Source organism: Salvia splendens, chromosome 5 (genome assembly GCF_004379255.2).
Source record: "Salvia splendens isolate huo1 chromosome 5, SspV2, whole genome shotgun sequence".
NCBI lineage: Eukaryota > Viridiplantae > Streptophyta > Magnoliopsida > Lamiales > Lamiaceae > Salvia > Salvia splendens.
This window is the reverse complement of record NC_056036.1, coordinates 36,608,724-36,628,754: the sequence shown is the minus strand read 5'-3', so window position 1 is coordinate 36,628,754 and position 20,031 is coordinate 36,608,724. Positions and strand designations below refer to the sequence as shown.

At 43.1% G+C, this 20,031-nt stretch overlaps 2 protein-coding genes across 5 annotated transcripts; both read right to left on the bottom strand.

Annotated features, from left to right (window-relative positions):
- Positions 1-278: 278 nt before the first annotated feature.
- On the bottom strand, positions 279-1,184 carry LOC121804225. Its single transcript, XM_042203747.1, has one exon. It carries the CDS (start codon positions 1,182-1,184, stop codon positions 279-281), a length of 906 nt encoding a protein of 301 aa, XP_042059681.1.
- A 5,178-nt stretch (positions 1,185-6,362) lies between these two features.
- On the bottom strand, positions 6,363-14,686 carry LOC121805702 (metacaspase-3-like). 4 transcript variants are annotated; one of them, XM_042205657.1, is made up of 7 exons: positions 11,059-11,267; positions 10,866-10,969; positions 7,828-8,209; positions 7,266-7,596; positions 7,056-7,176; positions 6,812-6,976; positions 6,363-6,549 (listed from the first exon to the last, which is right to left on the bottom strand). In XM_042205657.1, the coding sequence occupies exons 1-7, from the start codon at positions 11,063-11,065 to the stop codon at positions 6,490-6,492; spliced, it is 1,170 nt and encodes a 389-aa protein (XP_042061591.1). In that variant the 5' UTR covers positions 11,066-11,267; the 3' UTR covers positions 6,363-6,489. The 4 variants fall into 4 exon arrangements, with proteins under 4 accessions (XP_042061591.1, XP_042061588.1, XP_042061589.1 ...); XM_042205654.1 differs by lacking the exons at positions 6,363-6,549; positions 6,812-6,976; positions 7,056-7,176; ... (1 more) ...; positions 7,828-8,209; positions 11,059-11,267 and adding exons at positions 11,288-11,711; positions 12,260-13,240; positions 13,332-13,470; positions 13,722-14,679 and having other exon boundaries at positions 10,587-10,969; XM_042205655.1 differs by lacking the exons at positions 6,363-6,549; positions 6,812-6,976; positions 7,056-7,176; ... (1 more) ...; positions 7,828-8,209; positions 11,059-11,267 and adding exons at positions 11,288-11,711; positions 12,260-13,039; positions 13,332-13,470; positions 13,722-14,679 and having other exon boundaries at positions 10,587-10,969.
- Between the last annotated feature and the right edge of the window lie 5,345 nt (positions 14,687-20,031).

The window sequence follows — 20,031 nt, the reverse complement described above, 5'->3', positions numbered from 1 at the left end:
TGGATTCCACCCTTCTTTGGCACCATGTGAACTGAACTGACCAAGTTGCTATCCGGAATTGAGTAAATAATTCCGATGGAGACCAGCTTGACTATCTCCTTGAGCACTTCTTCCCTCATATTGTGGTTGAGTTTGCGCTGCTGATCACGGTGGGGCTTTGCTCCTTCCTCAAACCGGATGTGGTGCATGCATAGATCTGGGCTAATTCCCACCAAGTCCGTCAATTTCCACCCGATTGCCTTCTGATTGCGCCTCAGCACCTCCAGCAATTGCTCTTCCTACCTCTGGGTCAACTGTTTGTTGATGATTACTGGCAGCGTTTCATTCTCTCCCAGGTAGGCATACTTCAAATGCGCTGTAAGGGGCTTCAATTCTTTCGTGGGCGTGGGTACTTCCATCGGCGGAGGATTCTCGTATGCTTCTCTTCTCAGTGGAGTGCTTTGATCAGGCAGCTTCTCGATGCTTGACAGTTGAGCGATCCCGCTTGACCCAGCTGGCCGCGGTCGCTCACAGAAGTCCATTACTGCTTTCGTGATGGCTTGATCATCTATCTCGCCAACCTTCATAGCCTCGTACCAATCAACGACTTCTTTCTCAATCTCTTCGTCTGCTGCGGAGTCTGTGAATTGTCTCTGTAGGAACTCCTCTTCTAGATACTCTTGCACCAGAGGCTTGGTTATGTCCACCGAGTGCACGTTCTCACTGTCCCTTGGATTTTTCATCGCTGCGTCGATGTTGAAAGTGAATTGTTCTCCATTGAAGTCCAGACTGATCGTCCCATTGCGGACGTCGATTATTGTGCTGGCTGTAGACAGGAACGGTCTTCCCAATAGGACTCCGCTGGACTCCTTGGCTGCTGGCTCTGTCATTTTGATGACGAAGAAGTCGGCTGGGTACAGGAAGTTGTTCACCTTTACTATCACATCTTCAAGAATTCCCTCGGAGTGAATGCAAGACCTGTCGGCTAGCTGTATCATGATGTCAGTGTCGACAAACTTAGCCTCTCCCAGCTTCTTGTATATAGAATATGGCAGTACATTGATAGAAGCCCCTAGATCACACATTGCGTGCTCCACTTGAATGTCTCCAATTGAGATTGGGAGTGTGAACATCCCTGGGTCGGTCTTCTTTGATGGGAGGTCACTCCGCTGGATCATTGCAGAGACATTCTTCTCTATAACCATCATCCCTTCTTCAGTGACCTTTCCTGCCAGGTAATCTTTGACAAATTTACTGATAGGGGCATCTTCAACGCCGTCAAGAGTGGCACTTTAACTTCCACGTCCTTGAATAAACTGGCCACATCAATCGTGGCATCCCTCCTCCTTGTAATCATGCCGCGGTAGGGGTAGGGCTTGGCCTTCTCAGTTCCTTCGCCTTGACCTTCTCCTGAGGGCTCACCGCATACTTTCGCTTTTCCATTATCTCTTCCTCCGGCGGCTTGATCAAGGGAACTGGACTCTGCCCCTTCTTCGCGGCTCTGTCCAGATGTAGATACTGGGGAACTTGCAGGTGGAGGGGGGCTTTGATATACCTTCCCTGACCTCAGGGAGACCTCGCTAATGTTGTCTCGCCCAGTAGGCTGCACCGTAGTACGTATCTTTCCTTCATTCCCTCTCAGTTCCCCTAGTGACATGGCAACTTGCGAAAGTTGCTTTGTAAGCATGTCCAGAGTTGCCATCTGTTCCTTCCGTGCCTCCTGGATTTCGGATGGTGCGGAGCCATAACCTCTCCTGGACCTTCATTGGCGTGCCTGTCATATCTCAGATTTGAAGGCCCTCCACCGTGGCTGGGCTGAGGACAGTCCGACTACCCATAGTGCTCAGATTGATACTGGGGTTGATGGTATGGTTGGTTCCCTTGGTGTTGTTGGTTTCCTCTTTGATGTGGCGGAATATAGCTCACCACCTGGTTGTTTTGTTGTCTCCCGGAGTTGCTTGACTGGGGGCCTTGATGTCTGTATCCCCAGTTCCCTTCTTGTTGCCTTCCCGACCAGTTGGCTGACTTCCACTGGACCAGTTACCCTGGGGTCCGCCTGACCAGTTCCCTTGACCACTCTGCCCTCTGTTTCCTCCAGTGTTCGGTCATTCTTGAATGCGAGCAGGCCAATTGGGCTGCCCTTCGGAGGATTGTGTCTGCTGTGTAGATGGTTGAGGTGGTTGTCTTGGGCTCTGATTATTCCAATTGAAATTTGGATGATCTCTCCATGGAGCATCCCTCTGTTTTCCTTGGACCCAGTTGTCATCTGGGTTCCAATGGCCGACAGCGTTTACTAGATTCAGAGCTTCTGGTTCAGGAGGAAACTCGCAGTAGTAATAATGGTGCTCCTCCGGAGGTGGTGGCACATACGTCTTTTCTTTAGGAGCTGGAGATGGAAGTGCTCTGGTCTGTTCCACTGCTTCTAGCAGCTTCTTCTCCATTTGCTCAAATCGAGCTTCTAACTTCTCGTTGCTTCGTGCTTCTGCTGCGCACGCTCCTCTTCTATACTGGCCTCGAGAGGTCTCATATTATCTCTTTGCTTCGATCAATCTCTCTAGAATACTCTTTGCTTGGCTGAATGTGGTTTTGGAGAAATCCCCTTGGGCAGCTAGATTGAGATCATTCTTGATGTCCACCGTCAACCCACCATAGAAGGTTGAATAGACCTCCCGCTCTCCATTTTGTGATTAGGACACGCTTGCAGCAGTCCCTGGAATCTGTCCCAATACTGCCCAAGAGGCTCATCAGACTCCTGCCTCGCCTCTGTAATATCTCTCTTCATGACACTTGTCTTTGATTTGGGAAGAAGCGGTCCAGGAAGATCATGCGGAACTCTGCCCAGGTTCTAATCGAGCTTTCTGGCATCCTTGACAACCAGATTCCTGCAGCACCCTTCAAGACGAAGGGTATCTCCTTGAGCTTGTAATCTTCTGACGTGGATCCAGCTGGTACTGGTTGAATGTCACAATATCTGCAAAATTCCTCCAAAAAGGCATAAGGGCATTCCTTCGAGAGTCCGTAGAAATTTGACAACATCGCGAGCACCCCCGATTTGATTGCGATCGCCCGTATTCCTGGGGTAACTGCAATGGCATGAGTGGGCTCCTTCTCGTCATGGGGGTGTAGGGAGCCAATTCCCCAATCGTTGTCTACGAAGACCATCTGTGTTTCTGCTTCCTCGAGTAGTGGTTCGTCCTGTTTAGGTGGCGTGGACAACTCTCCTTCCTCCTCACTGGTCAGTTGCTCAACAGTAGATGATGATGCGACTGCTGCAAACGCGGCTCTGTAGCGAGTGGTTACTACACCGGCCTCCTGGACTCGCCACTGAGCGTTTGTATTTCTGTAAATGAGAGGTTGATTGCAGTGTCCTCCGCGGTGGTACCTTCTCATGTAAGGAAAGAAAAACAGATTAAAAAAGAAATAAAACTATTTACACCTATGCATTAAACACATCTTTGTAATAACACCATCTTTCCCCGGCAACGATGCCATTTGAAGAGAAGGTAAAGAGCAGAAATATCAAGTTCAAATATAACCGATCGGATGGATCAGTTTGCAATTGTCGTTGCGACTTGATCAAGGCGCCCCTCTCTCTTCCAAAACTATTTATAACTCCCTAACATGCAACCTACTTTAAACAGTAAACGACAAGTACGGGGTCGATCCCACAGAGAAAACGGTGCGTTGAGTGTGTGTCTAGTGAATAGGGTTTTGGCTGCGGCCACGCTTTAAGTTGGGAGTTTCTTTTTTTACTTTTTAAACTACTGGATTAAGCTAGGCAGAATGTAAACTATCTACTTGATCAAGTGACATATCATGCTGGAAACAGTGAAGTGATCAGGTAAGTGACAAACTGAAATAAATGACTTAACTACTTAAGCATGCATCGAATCTACAAATTACTTTGCCATTCAACAGTATGCAAGTTCAAACATTGGATCTGGAATTTAAAACTGAAACTGAGCTAGAACAGTCGACGAGATCTTCGAAAAAAACAAATAACTTTGATTTGAACGAGTATTCAGAACAGAACTTGGAAAGTGCAGAATTACGAAACAAGAACGATTTTTTTCAACTACGTAGTAAACACGAAATTTAACTAAGCGACTAGATCTGAAATGTAAGAAAGCGATAAATCCAAAAGGTCCTCGGTCGGAAACTGAAGCTGCGCCGAACAGATCTGGGTTTCTCTATCGCGTTCCCTTTTGTTACACTCCTTCTTACTCTCTAGCTAACCATTGCTAACACTCTAAAAACGAAACTAAAAAGAAGATAAAAGGAAGAAGCTCAAAAAGGGAAGATCCTTTTCTATGGCGATGCGTCCTTTATTTATAGGCTCTTCATAACAATTTCCATCTGTGATAACAACTTTAGCAGAGAATCTTAGTCCTTGCTGGAATTGTTCGTCTTATCCGTCGAGTCAGCTTATACGTGTCCCCTTTTCTGTTTCGCAGTGGTCCTTGATAACCGATTGAGGATCGCTTTCCAGCGCATCGGCTATACGTGTCCCTTTTCTGTTTTGTAGTGGTCCCCGGCTAACTGCTTGCACATCAACTTGATCAACCCACACTGTTTTGGGCCTTTTTCGCCTTCTGCGCCAACATGATCAGTTTGGCCTTGCTGTCCTTGGTCAAACGACATTCCTGCACAATTAACACTCGATTTCCGCGTGAAACTGATCAAGTAGTCTACATTTTACCCTCTAAACCGATGCATGAAATAGGCCTTATCACATAACCCCCGAGCTCTCCTATCCGCCATCTCCTCTTCAGTCAATAGTCTCTTGTTTTTCACAGCCGGCATAGTAGGTGTGGGAAGCAACGGGTTAGTAACGTGTGGAGGCTTAGAATCAGCCGTTCCAAACCGTTTAGAACCCTGAGAATACCCCTCCCTCGGAGGATTAGATAGATCATGTAAACGAGCTAGAGCATACACATGTACAAGAGTTTGCGGCATAAACATGCGCACCGCTTTTTGAACAAATGGTTTCAAGCCGTTTATGAAGTGACTAATAGCATATGATTCAGAGAGGGAAACATGACCAAGCAGTAATTCAAAACGATCATGATATTCGGCAAACAAACCTGTCTATTTGAGAGCCAAAAGTTTAGTCATCGGATCCCCTAGCAGCTGATTGCTGAACCTTCCCTCCAACGCATGAATGAACAACGGCCATGGAGTAAACATCGCTCGACCATGATACTTAGACCAGTTTTTGAAACCATTGAAGGGCACGACCTTCAAAATTGATCCACCGTGAAGAAATGATCGCAGCTTAAAATCCAGCCAGCTAGATCCTCTCCACTGAAAATCGGAAAGCCGACCTTCGATTGATGAGTGGCAAAGTATTGAGGCCTAATACGCGTGATGATTTGATCCATGCTTCCCCACGTATGCATGCATTCATGCCTACGTGTTTATTTAATATCCACCTAAGCGTTTATTCTTCAACATGCAACTACATTTCATGCACCAGCGGATTTTCAGTCGAAGGACCTGCCTTGCTCTTCCCCTTCATCTTCTCGTTCTCCTTCTCTGTCGACTTATCGTTCTCCTTCTCTATCTAGGGTTTCTTTGATCGGCCGATAAACTAGGGTTAATCAATAACAAGCTTAGCTCTCGTGCGTCGTCGTCCAGCATACACTTCACCGGCCGATTGCGCTCGGAGAACAGCGGTGCCGTCAAAGTGAGAGAGGGATGGTGAGAGAGACCTTTTGATTTTTGTTAAAAAATTGCCTAGGTGTTGGTAAACTTATTTCTTACTCTTCATTTTCTTTTTTAATATATTTATTTTAATATTTTAAATGATAACTCCTTAAAATAATTAAGGAAATTATTAGGGAGTAAAAAATCATAATTAACAGTTTAATTTGGTCAAAATCGGGATTAAACCTGGTGACCGTTAAAAACTAACGGAACAGTTAGTCCAGGACCAATTGTGATCCGAGTTGAAATGTTCGGGATGCAAAAATTCAAAAGATAAAGTTAATGACCAAAATCATAAAATGAACATATCTTCAGGACCAATTTTGACCTTTACTCTTTTGGTTTTGCTAATTTGGATCAGTGGAAATTATAAATATAGGGCACGGATTATGATCAAAACAAATATTGATCTTATTGCAACTATCATTTTAGGTCATTTTTATATCACTTTATAAAATCTAGATTTGAAAAATATGGAGATCATTGTGAGACTATTTTAGGTCATCCTTGCTAAAGTAAACTACTACAAACTTCTAAATATGGCATGCGTGGCATCTAAAAATGACCTATGTTATGCAATAAGATTGAGATATGCATATTTCAAGCACATATTATAGTGTTATGGAGTAGTAGCTATTATACAGTTTTATGGAGTCAAGTAGTAGCATTGACAGCCATTTAATTAAAGTTGATTACACTGATATACCTGGTGCTAAAAACATACAGGTTATATTTTTATTTCAGCTTGTCAAAAAGCAGTAAATCCATTACTTATTTAATTCTTTATATGCAGGCCATCCATCTCTATAAAGTGAAAGTCTTTGACTGAATGTCAAACTTGTGAGAAGAAGACAGTTGAGGTTCCTACAATGTACAAGTATACAACCAATAAGTTTATGAATATATCTAATTAATGTGCAAAGGATGTGCTGTATTGCTCAAAATCAAATCTAACTTGAATAAGTTTATAGCTAAATTTGAACTAGAGAAACTTTTACAGGACAGATGGGTCTGTACTTTATCTTCATCTCCCAATTTCTTGATTCTATCCATTTCGATTGGATATGAATTCAAGTCCTTTAATATCTTGTTGTGAGGTTGTAAGTATATAGCATTGGTGAGTTACCTGCGTTGATTTGGAGTCATTTGTGTTGAGACCAAGAGCCTGCTGTGCTGCCCCTATTCTGTTCTGCAGGGCAAGCAGCAGATTCCCATAACTTAGTTTCTTCTCTAGCTCCAATGTCTGGACAAAGCTGTAAGTAAGCGCCCCCGTTGCATTGCCCGTGAAAGCCTACATACATATAGCACCATTCCTTACTATTTAGTAAGTATTGCTTAACAACTTGATGAAATTGGAAAATATGACATACAGTGGTATCTCCTGAGCTCTGATGATCATCACAGGCGCTGATAGAGAGGGCGAAGCCCCCGCTAGTGCCTTTGTAGGTGGCATTCGGGAGACGATGATCCTCCCACTTGTAGTATGCTTGCCTGATCAAACACATGAGAAGTGAGTGAGTGACATATATATAGTATAGTGGTAGTGGGGTGAATGATCTAAGTCAAGATAAAATTAAAACCTATTGATTCTGCAAACATTTGGGAGATCTAAAAAGGTGCCACTGAAGCAAGTGTCAATGATGGCATGAAGAGTTGCCCCTCTTGGCAACGGCCTAACAATGGTTGCATTCAGTTCATCATCCAGTATCCTTCCCTCTGTCTCATAGTCAACGGGTAGTAAGGCCTCGTCGTATCCATCCACCTCGTCCCCATCGCGGTCCCTCACCTGTGACCCGTGCCCCGAGTACTGGAACACCAGCGAGTCCCCTGCTCGGGTACCTTCAACCAACCACCTCAGAGCATTACGGATGTTTGTCTTCGTTGGAGCACGCCTGTAGTCCTCCTCCTCCTCTGCACCAAATATTTTCTCAAACCCATCCATTGTTCATGCCTCTCATATCTTAATGCCAAATTGATAAAGTATGAGTGACTTTGAGAATGCCACGAGTTTTAATGCGAAACAGATAAGTTGAGAGAGAATGAGATAGAGGATAAAAGTATGAGTAGGACATACCAAAATGACAAAACGAGACTATTTTTTTGGGGGGACGGGGAGTATAATTTTGCAAGTACATACTATACCTGTTAGGACGAGGGTACTGGAAAGGGGAAAGCGGAACCTCTGGAGAAGAAGCTTCTTCATGGACATGACGTCGTTGACACTGCCTTGAAGGCTCTGTCTATGCCCCTTGTAGGTGATACCGCACAGCACAGCTCGTTTACGCCCATAGGCATGAGAGGGAGGACTCAGCTGCTGTGGAGGTGCATTACTTTGATACAACCTACCATGTGCTGCATAGCCTTGGTTAGTCGAGTATGGAAAGTTGTAGGTTCGTTCCAGCACTGTGGAGCCGCGGCAGCTAGGGCAGTAGAAGCTCTGCGCCTCGAGTGGCACCACGCAGACCATCCGGCACCACCTGCAGCTTACTCTCTTGCTCGCCATTTTCTCTCTTAAGTTTCTTGGCTTTTACAAGAGTGTGTGTTAGCCCAACATGCAATGCAAAGCATTTTTTCCTCTTTATTTATCGGCAGATGCAGATAGTGGTAGAGAATCCAAGAATCAAACATTGTTCTCAGATAACGTTTTTTTTTCATGGTTGATAAGGTAAATAATTGGAAATTTTATACTCCGATCCCGGAATTAGGGTATACTATTATTTTATCTATCTGGATTAATCCTCGAAAAGTTGACGCCCCCTTAGTTTTTATCTTGCTTGGGACTGAATCAGATTAAGTAGGCTACCAGTTGAGAAATAAATATAATGATGCTTTTTGTGAAGTTTGATTGGGTTCCATGCTTATCAGGATATCATTTTCTAAATAAATAAATGAATTTTGTCGAATTCTGATTCTCTATGCCAAAAGAGCTTCATTCAGGTATTTCATGATTGACTGATTTTTCAAAATGTGCATGTGTAACATACTTTGCATTGATGCTTTGCAAGAAATGGCCAATAATACTTGTGATTTTATTTGACATTGTCAATAAAAGTAGTACAACTTTTTCTTGGTATTTCTAAAATTGATAATGTCTGATATCTCTTTAAGCTATGCTTTTATTCAAAAGGCATTAGTATACAATATATACAAATTCGTGTTTCTCCTGATTTCTGGGTTATCAGTAATTTGAGATTAATCACAGTCCATTTATATTTTCAATTAAAAAACCTTCTAACTTTTGAAAAAAGTTGTCCTACAACATTTGGCTACTGAATACTAAATCAACATGCCAAACTCTGTTTTAGTCAATATAAAGATATTGAAGATGCCAAAAAATCCAACGAGGTGACTCATTATTCCATCACTAAGGCATAATTCAAACTATTTTTCGAATTTAAGGTGACTCATTATTCCATCACTATGGCATAATTCAAATTATTTTTCGAATTTAGAGGCTTTTGATGTGAAACCATAATAAGTTAGAAGTTTTGAGAAAAATACGAAATCACTCCTGTCCTAAAAAGTATGAACTTTTTCCTTTTTAAATCTTTTTAGTTTTTCTCTGAAAAAGTATAAACCTTCTAATTTTGGAAACTTTTTTCTCTCTAACAATATAGGACTCATTCTTCACTAACAATACTTTAAAAATATTTTCTTTCTATCTCTCTTTTACTTTATAAGTTATGCATTTAAACCCGTGGCGAACCAAATGTTCATACTTTTCAGGAATAGGGAGTAGATTAAATTAAACTATGCTTAAACATTTTATTTTCGATGAATTGCATAACTTTATAAATAGTCATTGTCATACGGTGCTTTGGTTTGACATAATGGCGTTAATAATGCATTAACCTAGCTATGTGTATTTAATTTATCTCAAGGTGGAAAAGATCAAATGCTTGGATTACTCACAAGAAACAATTCACATGACAACATGGTCTAAAATAATACTTCTTCTGTCACATCATCATAAACAAGTCACTTCTTTTTGTCACTCATTTTGGAAAAATAGCAATAGTATTTAATAGTTGAAGTGGGGAGCAAGTAAAATAAGATGAATAATGCAGAGACTAATGAAACTTTTTTTGAGTTGGTATGTATGTCTGAAGTTTAATATGTTCATTATGGCTTGTTTCATAATTGTTTATAGATGGTGCTTGTCTTTACGAGAGTATTGGAACTTCTTAGGAGTATGATGGAAAGGAATGCAATTCCTACTCTCATTCACTTCATTTGCGTGGTGCTATAGAATGAAGAAAGGAACAGCAATGAAAATGCATAGGAATGCAAAAAAATGTCACTTTATTCCTATCTTCATTCAATTACCACTCTCATTCCATTCAATCATAGCAAAGAAGGCTTAAGGATTTCACTATTAAAAGGAGTATACTCCCTCCGTCCACAAAAAATAGTCTCATTTGTGGATAACACAGATTTTAATGAGAAATTAGTAAAGTGGGAGAAAAAGATAAAAAAAAAAGTAAAGTACGAGAGAATGATAAAAAAATTGGTAAAGTAAAAGAAAGATTGAGAGAAAAATTGGGTAAAGTATGAGAGATAAACTTTCCATATTTAGAAATGAAACTATTTTTTATGGATATCCCAAAATAGCAAAATAGAACTACTATTTTTTTGGACGGATGGAGTATTTTTTTAAGAAATAAGAATCGTTTCTGAGGTTGAGATATGAGGTCATGTCCTAAAAATAATAATTGTGGTAGTGGGAAAAGAATCAAAGTGTTGGTTCTTCAACAAGCGGCATCCCTATCTATGTGGCATCAGATTTCTTTTTTTTTTGACCGATGGTTTCTTGGAATTCTTTTTCTTGCTTCGAGTCCTCTTTGCTCCAAAATCCAGAAGTGGGTGGCATGATACAACGAGGGATACGACAAAATCACTCATAATAAAACTGGTGGGGCCAGAAACGATATAGCCCGCTTCTTATTGACATACATATACACACACATTTATAGTTTATTACAATGGGAGACACATACAAGTACTAGCATGGTATCCCCTAATATCTTAAAGGAACTCGGGCTACCATATAGATGTACGGTGGAGAGAGATCGATAGACATAATACTAGCTATGATAGGGTTTCAGCTTCATGTTTAAACAACTTAAGCATCCATGGGTAGTAGGAGCAAAAGTAGTTAAGAGTTAGCAATGAGAATTTACCTCCGGTGGCATGGTCGAGTTAGTCTCATATATACTGCAACAACGGAATAAGATCAGCTCCTCAACAATACCATTTGGAACTTCTCTCCTCAATAGGACTGTGACTGAAATGCAAGAAAAGACATAAACGAAAACTATCAAGCATATACAAATAGTTCCATGTATGCCTAAAGCTGAAACTGATTGAGCATACTCATCATAACATTTCGATCAGAGCAGGAATATATGTTTTCTGTGGGAAGTCATGAACATAGCTATCTTTAATTGTCGCAAGGGACAGAATAGACAACCATAATGGAAATATCATGCATGCTTCAGAAATTAAATAACTTGATTTTTTATAGATCTGAGAATAAGGGACACTGTTATGGAATAAGTAAATATCACCATAACATTCGGCTTTGGTAAGTAAGAGAATTTACCCACAATAGCAGCTGTGATGTTGCCCAAAAGTCAGAAATTATGAGAATCCATTGAGAGACCGCCATCAAAGTGTCCAGATATTTTGGCCTTGCACGTTGGACACATATAACCTATAGAATCTGATAGAGTTTCTGATTCAAAACCCTCAAGTTTGAACTCTGCTCTGCACCAAACACACACAGTTAGCTGGTTTGTGTGCAGAGTATTCAGCATAATTTCCTCTTGACCAAATCCAACTGAAGTATTAAATTCATCTTCCATCCCGTTGTTACTATCCAGATTGATGGAGCCCCCTGGCAAAAGGGACAACTCTTGCTCATTCTCAAAACCATACTTGAATGGCTCCATATCATCAAACCCGAGCTCTTCAAACCCAGTAACATTCTCAAGCTTTTGATCAACCACAGAAAATTCGTGTTCACCCTGCATATAAGCATAGTAGAAGATTTAAGGGGATCGATCATATATAAAATTTGTATGTCTGCCCTCATATAACATAATAAGGTCAAAATAAAAATCGAGTAGAATATGAAAAGCTAGAGCTGGTCGAAGCATTTTACAAGTCCATAAAATCGATACATACTCCTTACCGGATTAATTGCCGCAAATCGCCACAAAAGCCGCTGCCTGAATGGGGGGAGAAGGAGTCTGTATCGATTTTAATAACAGTAAAGTCACGTTGTGCCTATGAATGACTAAAGCCGCGTTCACTCTACGCGGGATTAAACCCACTTTCCTAAAACTCGTCTTTAAAGCAGCTACGGCTTGACCAAATCCAGAAATATAAAAAGGCTCACAATTAAGGAACTTAAATCCTATAATCTCCTAAAAGAAGAAAAAAAACCTGTACATATGTGTTTCAATACAAGGCTTTCTGGTTTTGGACTGTAACATCTCGTTGAACAGAGCTAAGATGTACAAAAACAAATTGTTTTAACAAACTACTATTAACACAAGCAGCCAAATGATACCTTATTTGACATGGAATCAAAGGGTGGGAAGAACTGAAATGACTGACCCAAGGGACCCGAAGAAACTCCACCTTCAAACATAATCTCTTCAACAGTAAGCTCAGGTGCATCTTGTAGATGATCTTCACTAGGCTGCAAGGATCTATTTTCATGATTCACTTCCAAGCTACTGTTTTCACACTTCTGAATCTCACATGACCTAGCAGCCCCAGAGTCACTTATGCAAGTGGTATCCGTCTTTATGGTCACATTATTAGATTTGCCATCATTCGGGATGCAATTGTCTTTTATCAAGGATTGGCTACCATGATCCAAGTCTTCAAGAAGAGTTTTGTCAGCACTGCAATCCTCTGCGTGAATTTTAACATGATCGGAAGTTAATTTTCCTTCAGGATAACTGGAGGCTGCCTGAGCTTCTTCTACTCTCAAAACTACAGCAGACTGATTTGCTGTGGTTTCTTCAACATTTACATTAGTTGAAGTTTCAAAAATAGAACTATGAGCAATTTCAACCAAAGCATCCATCTTCGATGACCTTTCTCCATCCAGCGATGCAGATTCAGCATTTATGGGGGCATCAACTGGAGCACCTAGTTTACCAGAGCTTTTTCCAGTGTTCCTGACATGACTACCTACATGACCATTATAGCTACGCCTTTCCTGAAAAACCTTGTGGCAGAACTGGCATTCATATTTTCCATCTTTGATTATCACACCCTCTCCAACAGGTGTCCCAAGTTTGTATCTTTTAGTGGTCTTCTGGTGGAACGAAAACAGATGCTGCAAATAAACATTCTTCTCGTCAAACGTCAGTTTACATTTGAAACATTCAAAGATGTCCCTAACTTGAACTTCTGGGAGATTCTCTATTCCCATCATAGAATCCTCATTCTCATGTGCACTGGATGAGTTTATAGCCGGTGCTGAATGGGCTACAATGGCATGCGGCATATCATCCGTCTTGCCAGCTATACACGCACTCTGTCGCAGCTCCATTTAGTATCGTTATATAAAAATTCTCTTATAGCAAGAATTCCAGAAAAGTTACAGAACAAAATATTTCTACACTTACCATTTCAGAAGACAAGGCATAAGCTTGCTGGAGACTAGAAGTCTTTTGATCCCTTTGCTGATCGGCATCTTTACTGCTGAAATAGGATCTCAAAAAGGATGCAGCCTCTATGCATGACAGAAATTGTTGTCCAGTGGGGCTGGAAAGGAGAGGTTGAAAAACCAAATCAGAAATTCATGATACCTTAAAACCGGATATACAATGATAAAAAATCACAACAGAACAATGTAAAGTATAGTGGTGTGGGAAATGGGAAAACAAACAAAATCACCAGATAATAGAACCTCGTTACAACCATGTGTGCCAAGCAAATAGTATTAGTTTCAATTGATACTATGTAAGGAACCAGCAATCACACATGCAATACTTGAATTCAGCAGTGAACAATACCTTATGTATCTCCGGCAATACACAGAAACCCGGTAACCGCGCCTTCTGAGGCCAAGCAAGAGCTTCCAACCAACCGGAAGTGCATCTCCGAAGGCGCTGGCGTCGACATACTTCCTCTTCTTCCTCCTGCTACACCACTCTCCCTCCAAATCCCTCAAAACCCCCAAAATAGCCTCCTCAGTCTCCAACCCCGCCGTCCTCCGCTTCAGCTCATCGCCGTACAACTCATCCCCCTTCTTCTCCAATTCGGCAAAATCCACCATCTCACCTTTCCCATTCACTCGCTGCAGCTCCATCCCAACCCCATTCCCCAAAACCATCGGCTTACTCAAATTCCTCCCTCTCCTCGCCCTTTTTCGCTTAAATTTCACATTCTCCTGTAACCCTAGAAACCCTAGCTCTGCCGCCGCGGCTTTGGGCGAATCCTGCGGCGGGGGCGGGGGATTGTGGTCGCCCTTGAGAAAGTGTTTGAGAAAGTGGACAATTGAGTTACTGACGGGATCGGAGGAAGGCAGGGGAAAGCTGTGGGGCTGAGGGGAGGGGTGGAGGCGAGGGAGCCGCGAATGGGAGCGGTGGTGGAGGCGGGAGTAGGTCTGGCGGCGGTTGCCGGCGGACTCGTTGAACACCGATCGGTCGAGCTGCGGTGAAACGACGTCGTCGCTGAGGCATGCGGAGATGGAGCAGAGAGAAAGGGCTTGCAATTCCGATTGCGACAGGTGGTTGATGTCGATACGAGTCAAGTCTTCCGCGTTGATTCCGGCGGGGGCATGGGAGGAAAGAGGCGGCGGAGGAACGACGCTCGCCATTTACATTCGGAGCACACACAGTGGAGGTGAAAGTGTGTTAAACGGAGTGGAGGTGATGACCGGTACAGTGAGGTGGCCCGTTGAAGGTTGGTATGGATAAGAAGTGAAATATGTTGCGACTGTATACATATGGAAAGGCGGATTGCCCGAAGTGGACATGCTTTCCTTTTCTTACAGGTTTACGTTGGAGGGGTACGTTTGGAATCTGCTTACATTGTGTAACACTACACTACTGAATTCTCGAATCCATACTGGTAATTACGCTCTAAGCAGTGCATTAAACACAACATTTTCGGATTATTTACTTAATATCACCTACACTAACTTTATAAAATATTAAGATATATGATAAATTTTTAGGTAAGGCCATCCGCAATGGGGCGGACGATGGCACGCCCGATGGTGCGCATCGTCCGCGCCAGCCATCGTCCGCCCCATTACGGGTGCGTGACATAGGCCGCAGACGATCGTCGCGCCCTATACTAAGGGCGCGGAGTATAGCGCGGACGATGTCCACGCCATTGTCCGCCCCATTGCGGCCTACGCGGACGATGGCCGCGGACGATAGACCATTGTCCGCCCCACTGTGGACTACGCGGACGATGACACGCGTTTTTTATTTTCTATTTAAATCTCGTTTCTCATTCATTTGTACATACAAACATATCGACTATCTCTTTACATATTCTCTCTCAACATCCAACCAAAATGAATCTCGGCGACGACACCAATAGTTCTAGTTCGTCTGAGTCCGGTAGTTCGACGTCAGAAGCATTAGATGCAGCCGTTGAAGAGGCCATGGCGGCATGCAATGCGGCAATGCAGCGCGAGGAGGAGGCGGCGGCAGCGGCGGCTGAGCAAGTCCATAGGCCTATTCAACATAGGACTATGTCCGACGCGACCACCCGGAAGCTCACAGACGTCTGGTTGAAGACTATTTTGCCGATCAACCACGATGGGGCCCGACTGTTTTCCGCCGCCGGTTTAGAATGTCGCGGTACCTTTTTCTCAACATTGTTCGGACATTGTCTTCACGTGATGAATACTTCACGTTTCGGGAGGACGGCATCGGCAAACCCGGCCTTACACCATTGCAAAAGTGCACGACTGCTATTCGTCAGTTGGCATACAACACCACGGCGGACCTTTTTGACGAGTACCTCCACTGCGGGGATTCTACAGGCCGCGAGTGTCTGAAGCGCTTTTGTCGGGGGATAGTAAAGGCCTATGGCGACACATATTTGCGCAAGCTGACTGCCACTGATTGCCAGGGTCTGATGCAGATGCACGAGACGACGCACGGGTTTCCTGGGATGCTCGGGAGCATCGACTGTATGCACTGGCAGTGGAAGAATTGTCCGACGGCGTGGAGAGGCCACCCGACGATGATCCTCGAAGCCGTCGCTGACCATCGACTCTGGATCTGGCATGCTTGCTTCGGCGTAGCCGGGTCGAACAACGACATTAACGTCCTCAACTCGTCCACCCTCTTCACCGAGCAATGTAACGGCAACGGCCCGGCCATCGAGTTCACTGCCAACAGACGCCAATACCATATGTGGTACTACTTGGCCGATGGCATCTACCCACGGTGGCCAGTTTTCCTAAAGACGATCAGCTGCCCAATTGGTGAGAAGAGGGTTTTATTTGCGCAAAAGCAGGAGTCGGCGCGGAAGGATGTCGAACGGGCATTTGGTGTGCTCCAATCACGGTGGACAATTGTGAAAGGGCCGGCTCGTTCCTGGTACAAGGAAGTCATCGCCGATGTCATATATGCGTGCATAATCATGCACAACATGATAGTCGAGAATGAAGGCGGAAGCATCACCGATTGGAATGAAAATGACCGTGCATCTAGCTCGTCCGGCACGTCGATCGAGACACCCGATAGAGGGTTACCGTTAGGCTTCAATGAGGTTCTATCTAGACAGGCCTCAATGCGCAACCAACAGGATCATGCGCAGCTCATGGGCGACATGATTGAAGAAGTGTGGGCTCGTAACCGCCGTCGCTGAGTTTGCGCTTTTTTTAATTCGCATTGTAATGTATTAATTTTTATTAAATGAAATGAAGTTTTTGAAATTCGTATTATAATTTATTAGTTTTTTAAATTCGTATGGATTTTGTAAATATTAAAAAAATGATGATGTGGCACGCCCTAGGGCGCCCCACTGCAGGTGGGGAGGTATGAGGATAAAACTGATGACGTGGCGCGCCTTAGGGCGCCCCACTGCTGATGCCCTAATACTCCATAAAACAGACAATGATAACACACTACAACCATCTTGCTATCTTGGTTAACTTAGGTTGCACTTAGCACTTAAGTGACAGATTCACTAAATAGTCCAATGTAGCCAAATAAGAAAGACAAAATAAGAAACAAGAAAAAAGTCTATGGCTCCATTTGGTACACGGAATTGAAATTGAATTGGAATTGGAATTCTATGGAATTGAATTGGAAGGAAATTCAATTCCAAATTCTATGTTTGGTAAAATGAGAATTGATATGAAATTTAATTGACATGTTAGATAAATATACACACAATGCACACACTACACACATTTCACATATTTCACACACTACACACGCATTACACACTTCACACATTTCATACACTACACACACTTCACACATTTCACACACTACACACACTACACACATTTCACACACTTTACACATTTCACACACTACACCCATTTCACACACACTACGCACATTTCACACACTACACACACTTCACACACTACACACATTTCACACACTATACACATTTCACACACTACACACACTTCACACATTTCACACACTACACACATTTCACACTACACACACTTCACACAATACAAACATTTCACACACTACACAATTTCACACATTTCACACACACTACGCACATTTCATACACTACATACATTTCACACTACACACATTTCACACACTACACAATTTCACACATTTCACACACTACACACAGTTCTCACATTTCACACACTACACACAGTTCAAATGTGTGGTGTGTGAAATGTGTGAAGTGTGTGAAATTGTGTAGTATGTGAAGTGTGTGAAATTGTGTAGTGTGTGTACACACAATGCACACACTACACACATTTCACATATTTCACACACTACACACACATTACACACTTCACACATTTCATACACTACACACACTTCACACATTTCACACACTACACACATTTCACACACTTTACACATTTCACACACTACACCCATTTCACACACACTACGCACATTTCACACACTACACACACTTCACACACTACACACATTTCACACACTATACACATTTCACACACTACACACACTTCACACATTTCACACACTACACACATTTCACACTACACACACTTCACACAATACAAACATTTCACACACTACACAATTTCACACATTTCACACACTACACACATTTCACACACACTACGCACATTTCATACACTACATACATTTCACACTACACACATTTCACACACTACACAATTTCACACATTTCACACACTACACACAGTTCTCACATTTCACACACTACACACAGTTCAAATGTGTGGTGTGTGAAATGTGTGAAGTGTGTGAAATTGTGTAGTATGTGAAGTGTGTGAAATTGTGTAGTGTGTGTAGTGTGTGAAATTGTGTAGCGTGTGTGTTAAGGAAGAAGTTCCTTAACTCATAGATTTTGTGTCGAACGTCGCGGGAGCTTTTGCCCGTCGATCAATCCGGCGTCAAAATTAAGGTTTTGTGCGTTTTGCACGTTTGAAAGGAAAGAGAGTAAGAGAAAATAAAATAGAAGGATAATTGATATTTATTGAATGATCAAAATGACTAACAGTGTCCACTATTTATAATAGTGGATACTAACTTAATGAGCAAACAAAAGATATGCAAATCCATAATTAACTAACTAGATAATCAACTCCCCCACGGTTGAAATCCACATTGTCCTCAAGGTGGGCACCATGAAGCAACGATGAGTGTCGAGGAATCCTCCTGGGTCAAACATACACCGAATAGTTGAGCGTCTCCCTGCATCAATGCTTCCATGAATGCTCAAGCATAGAGTGTCATTTTGCGGAGGAATCAACCGGGCATCGGCGCCGAATGATGTTGATCGATGATTCATACTTGCGACAACCCTGACATGAGATGCATCACTCAATAATTTCAGCGATGCGTTGTCCACAATGGAACTACCCAAACCAATCTGGACTTGGGGAATCTTGAATCGAGAAGCATTCAATTGTCGCGCGCACTGAATCTCGATGCAACCGTGAACCGGTTTCTCTTTATGTGCGGAATCTGGACTGGACTTCTCTATCTTCTCAACCTTTTCAACTCCACCAAAAACAACAGAAGAAACAAGAATCTTCTTGGCAGAATCAGCAAACCCTTCCTCAACTCGATCACGACCAGGAATCAACGCCGACGGTGGGGGCGACTGATAGGTTTTAGGAGGAGGAAGCTGGTGGTGGTAGTCTTTTGACGGCGTCGACAGATTGTGGAAGTAGTGCTCAGCCGTTGTTTGCATCGGCGTGACGTAGGCTGGCTCCGAATATTTCAGCGGCGCAGATGAAGCCGTGTAGGTGAAAAAGCGTTGTTGTACGTCCATCACATCCAACTTCTCGTTTATTCTATTCTCTTCCGGTTGCATTTTAAACTACCTCAGATGTTCAAACTGCTGACCATAGCCTTGTCGTGACGCAGGATTATCCCAACTCGTTGGTTGGCGAGCAAAATTCCCATCAGCTCTCGCCCTAGGCAAGTCCCACGTCGAGGAACGCCCAGCCGCTGGGCCAATCCATGATGAAAAACCCACGTTGGTGTTAGGGTTTTGTTGCAACGCCCTAGAAGGGTCATAATAAGAATCTCCCCACGTTTGTAGAGGCAGTTGTGTGAAACCCTGACTGATACCCGTTGTTGAATCCCTAATCAGAGGACGGGACATCGCCGAGTGCGATACGCTAGTCATCTGCGTATAGACCGGAAACTGGTGTGCTCTGCCCGACAGCGGCTCCGGATGTGCTGAAGTCGAATATACGGTGGTTTGGCGCAGCCATGGCGGGTCCCAAGAAGTGGGCTGACGGGCTTGGTAAGGCTGGTGTTGTGGGTGGAGTCACCCATCCTGTGGATATGGATATGATGGTTGTTTATCTAACGCTCAGATCGGATGGAGTAGGGGTTGAGATATGGGCTGCTGCCATGGGTGGTAATCCGCCTGCCGGAGTTGATATCCGGTGTAACTGTACGACATGTAGACAACGATTTCTGAGGAAGAGATCACGATGAAAGCACCAATTGTTAAGGAAGAAGTTCCTTAACTCGTAGATTTTGCGTCGAACGTCGCGGGAGCTTTTGCCCGTCGATCAATCCGGCGTCAAAATTAGGGTTTTGTGCGTTTTGCACGTTTGAAAGGAAAGAGAGTAAGAGAAAATAAAATAGAAGGATAATTGATATTTATTGAATGATCAAATGACTAAAAGTGTCCACT

Bases quoted from the DNA above. Each gene is read 5' to 3' on its own strand.
- LOC121805702 (XM_042205654.1), bottom strand. From the start codon at position 14,527: ATGGCGAGCGTCGTTCCTCCGCCGCCTCTTTCCTCCCATGCCCCCGCC. The intron at 13,471-13,721 runs GTATTGTTCACT...TCTCCTTTCCAG, and splicing joins TATTGCCGGAGATACATAAG to CCCCACTGGACAACAATTTC. The intron at 11,712-12,259 runs GTATCATTTGGC...GCTTATATGCAG, and splicing joins TTGATTCCATGTCAAATAAG to GGTGAACACGAATTTTCTGT.
- LOC121804225 (XM_042203747.1), bottom strand. From the start codon at position 1,184: ATGGTTATAGAGAAGAATGTCTCTGCAATGATCCAGCGGAGTGACCTC.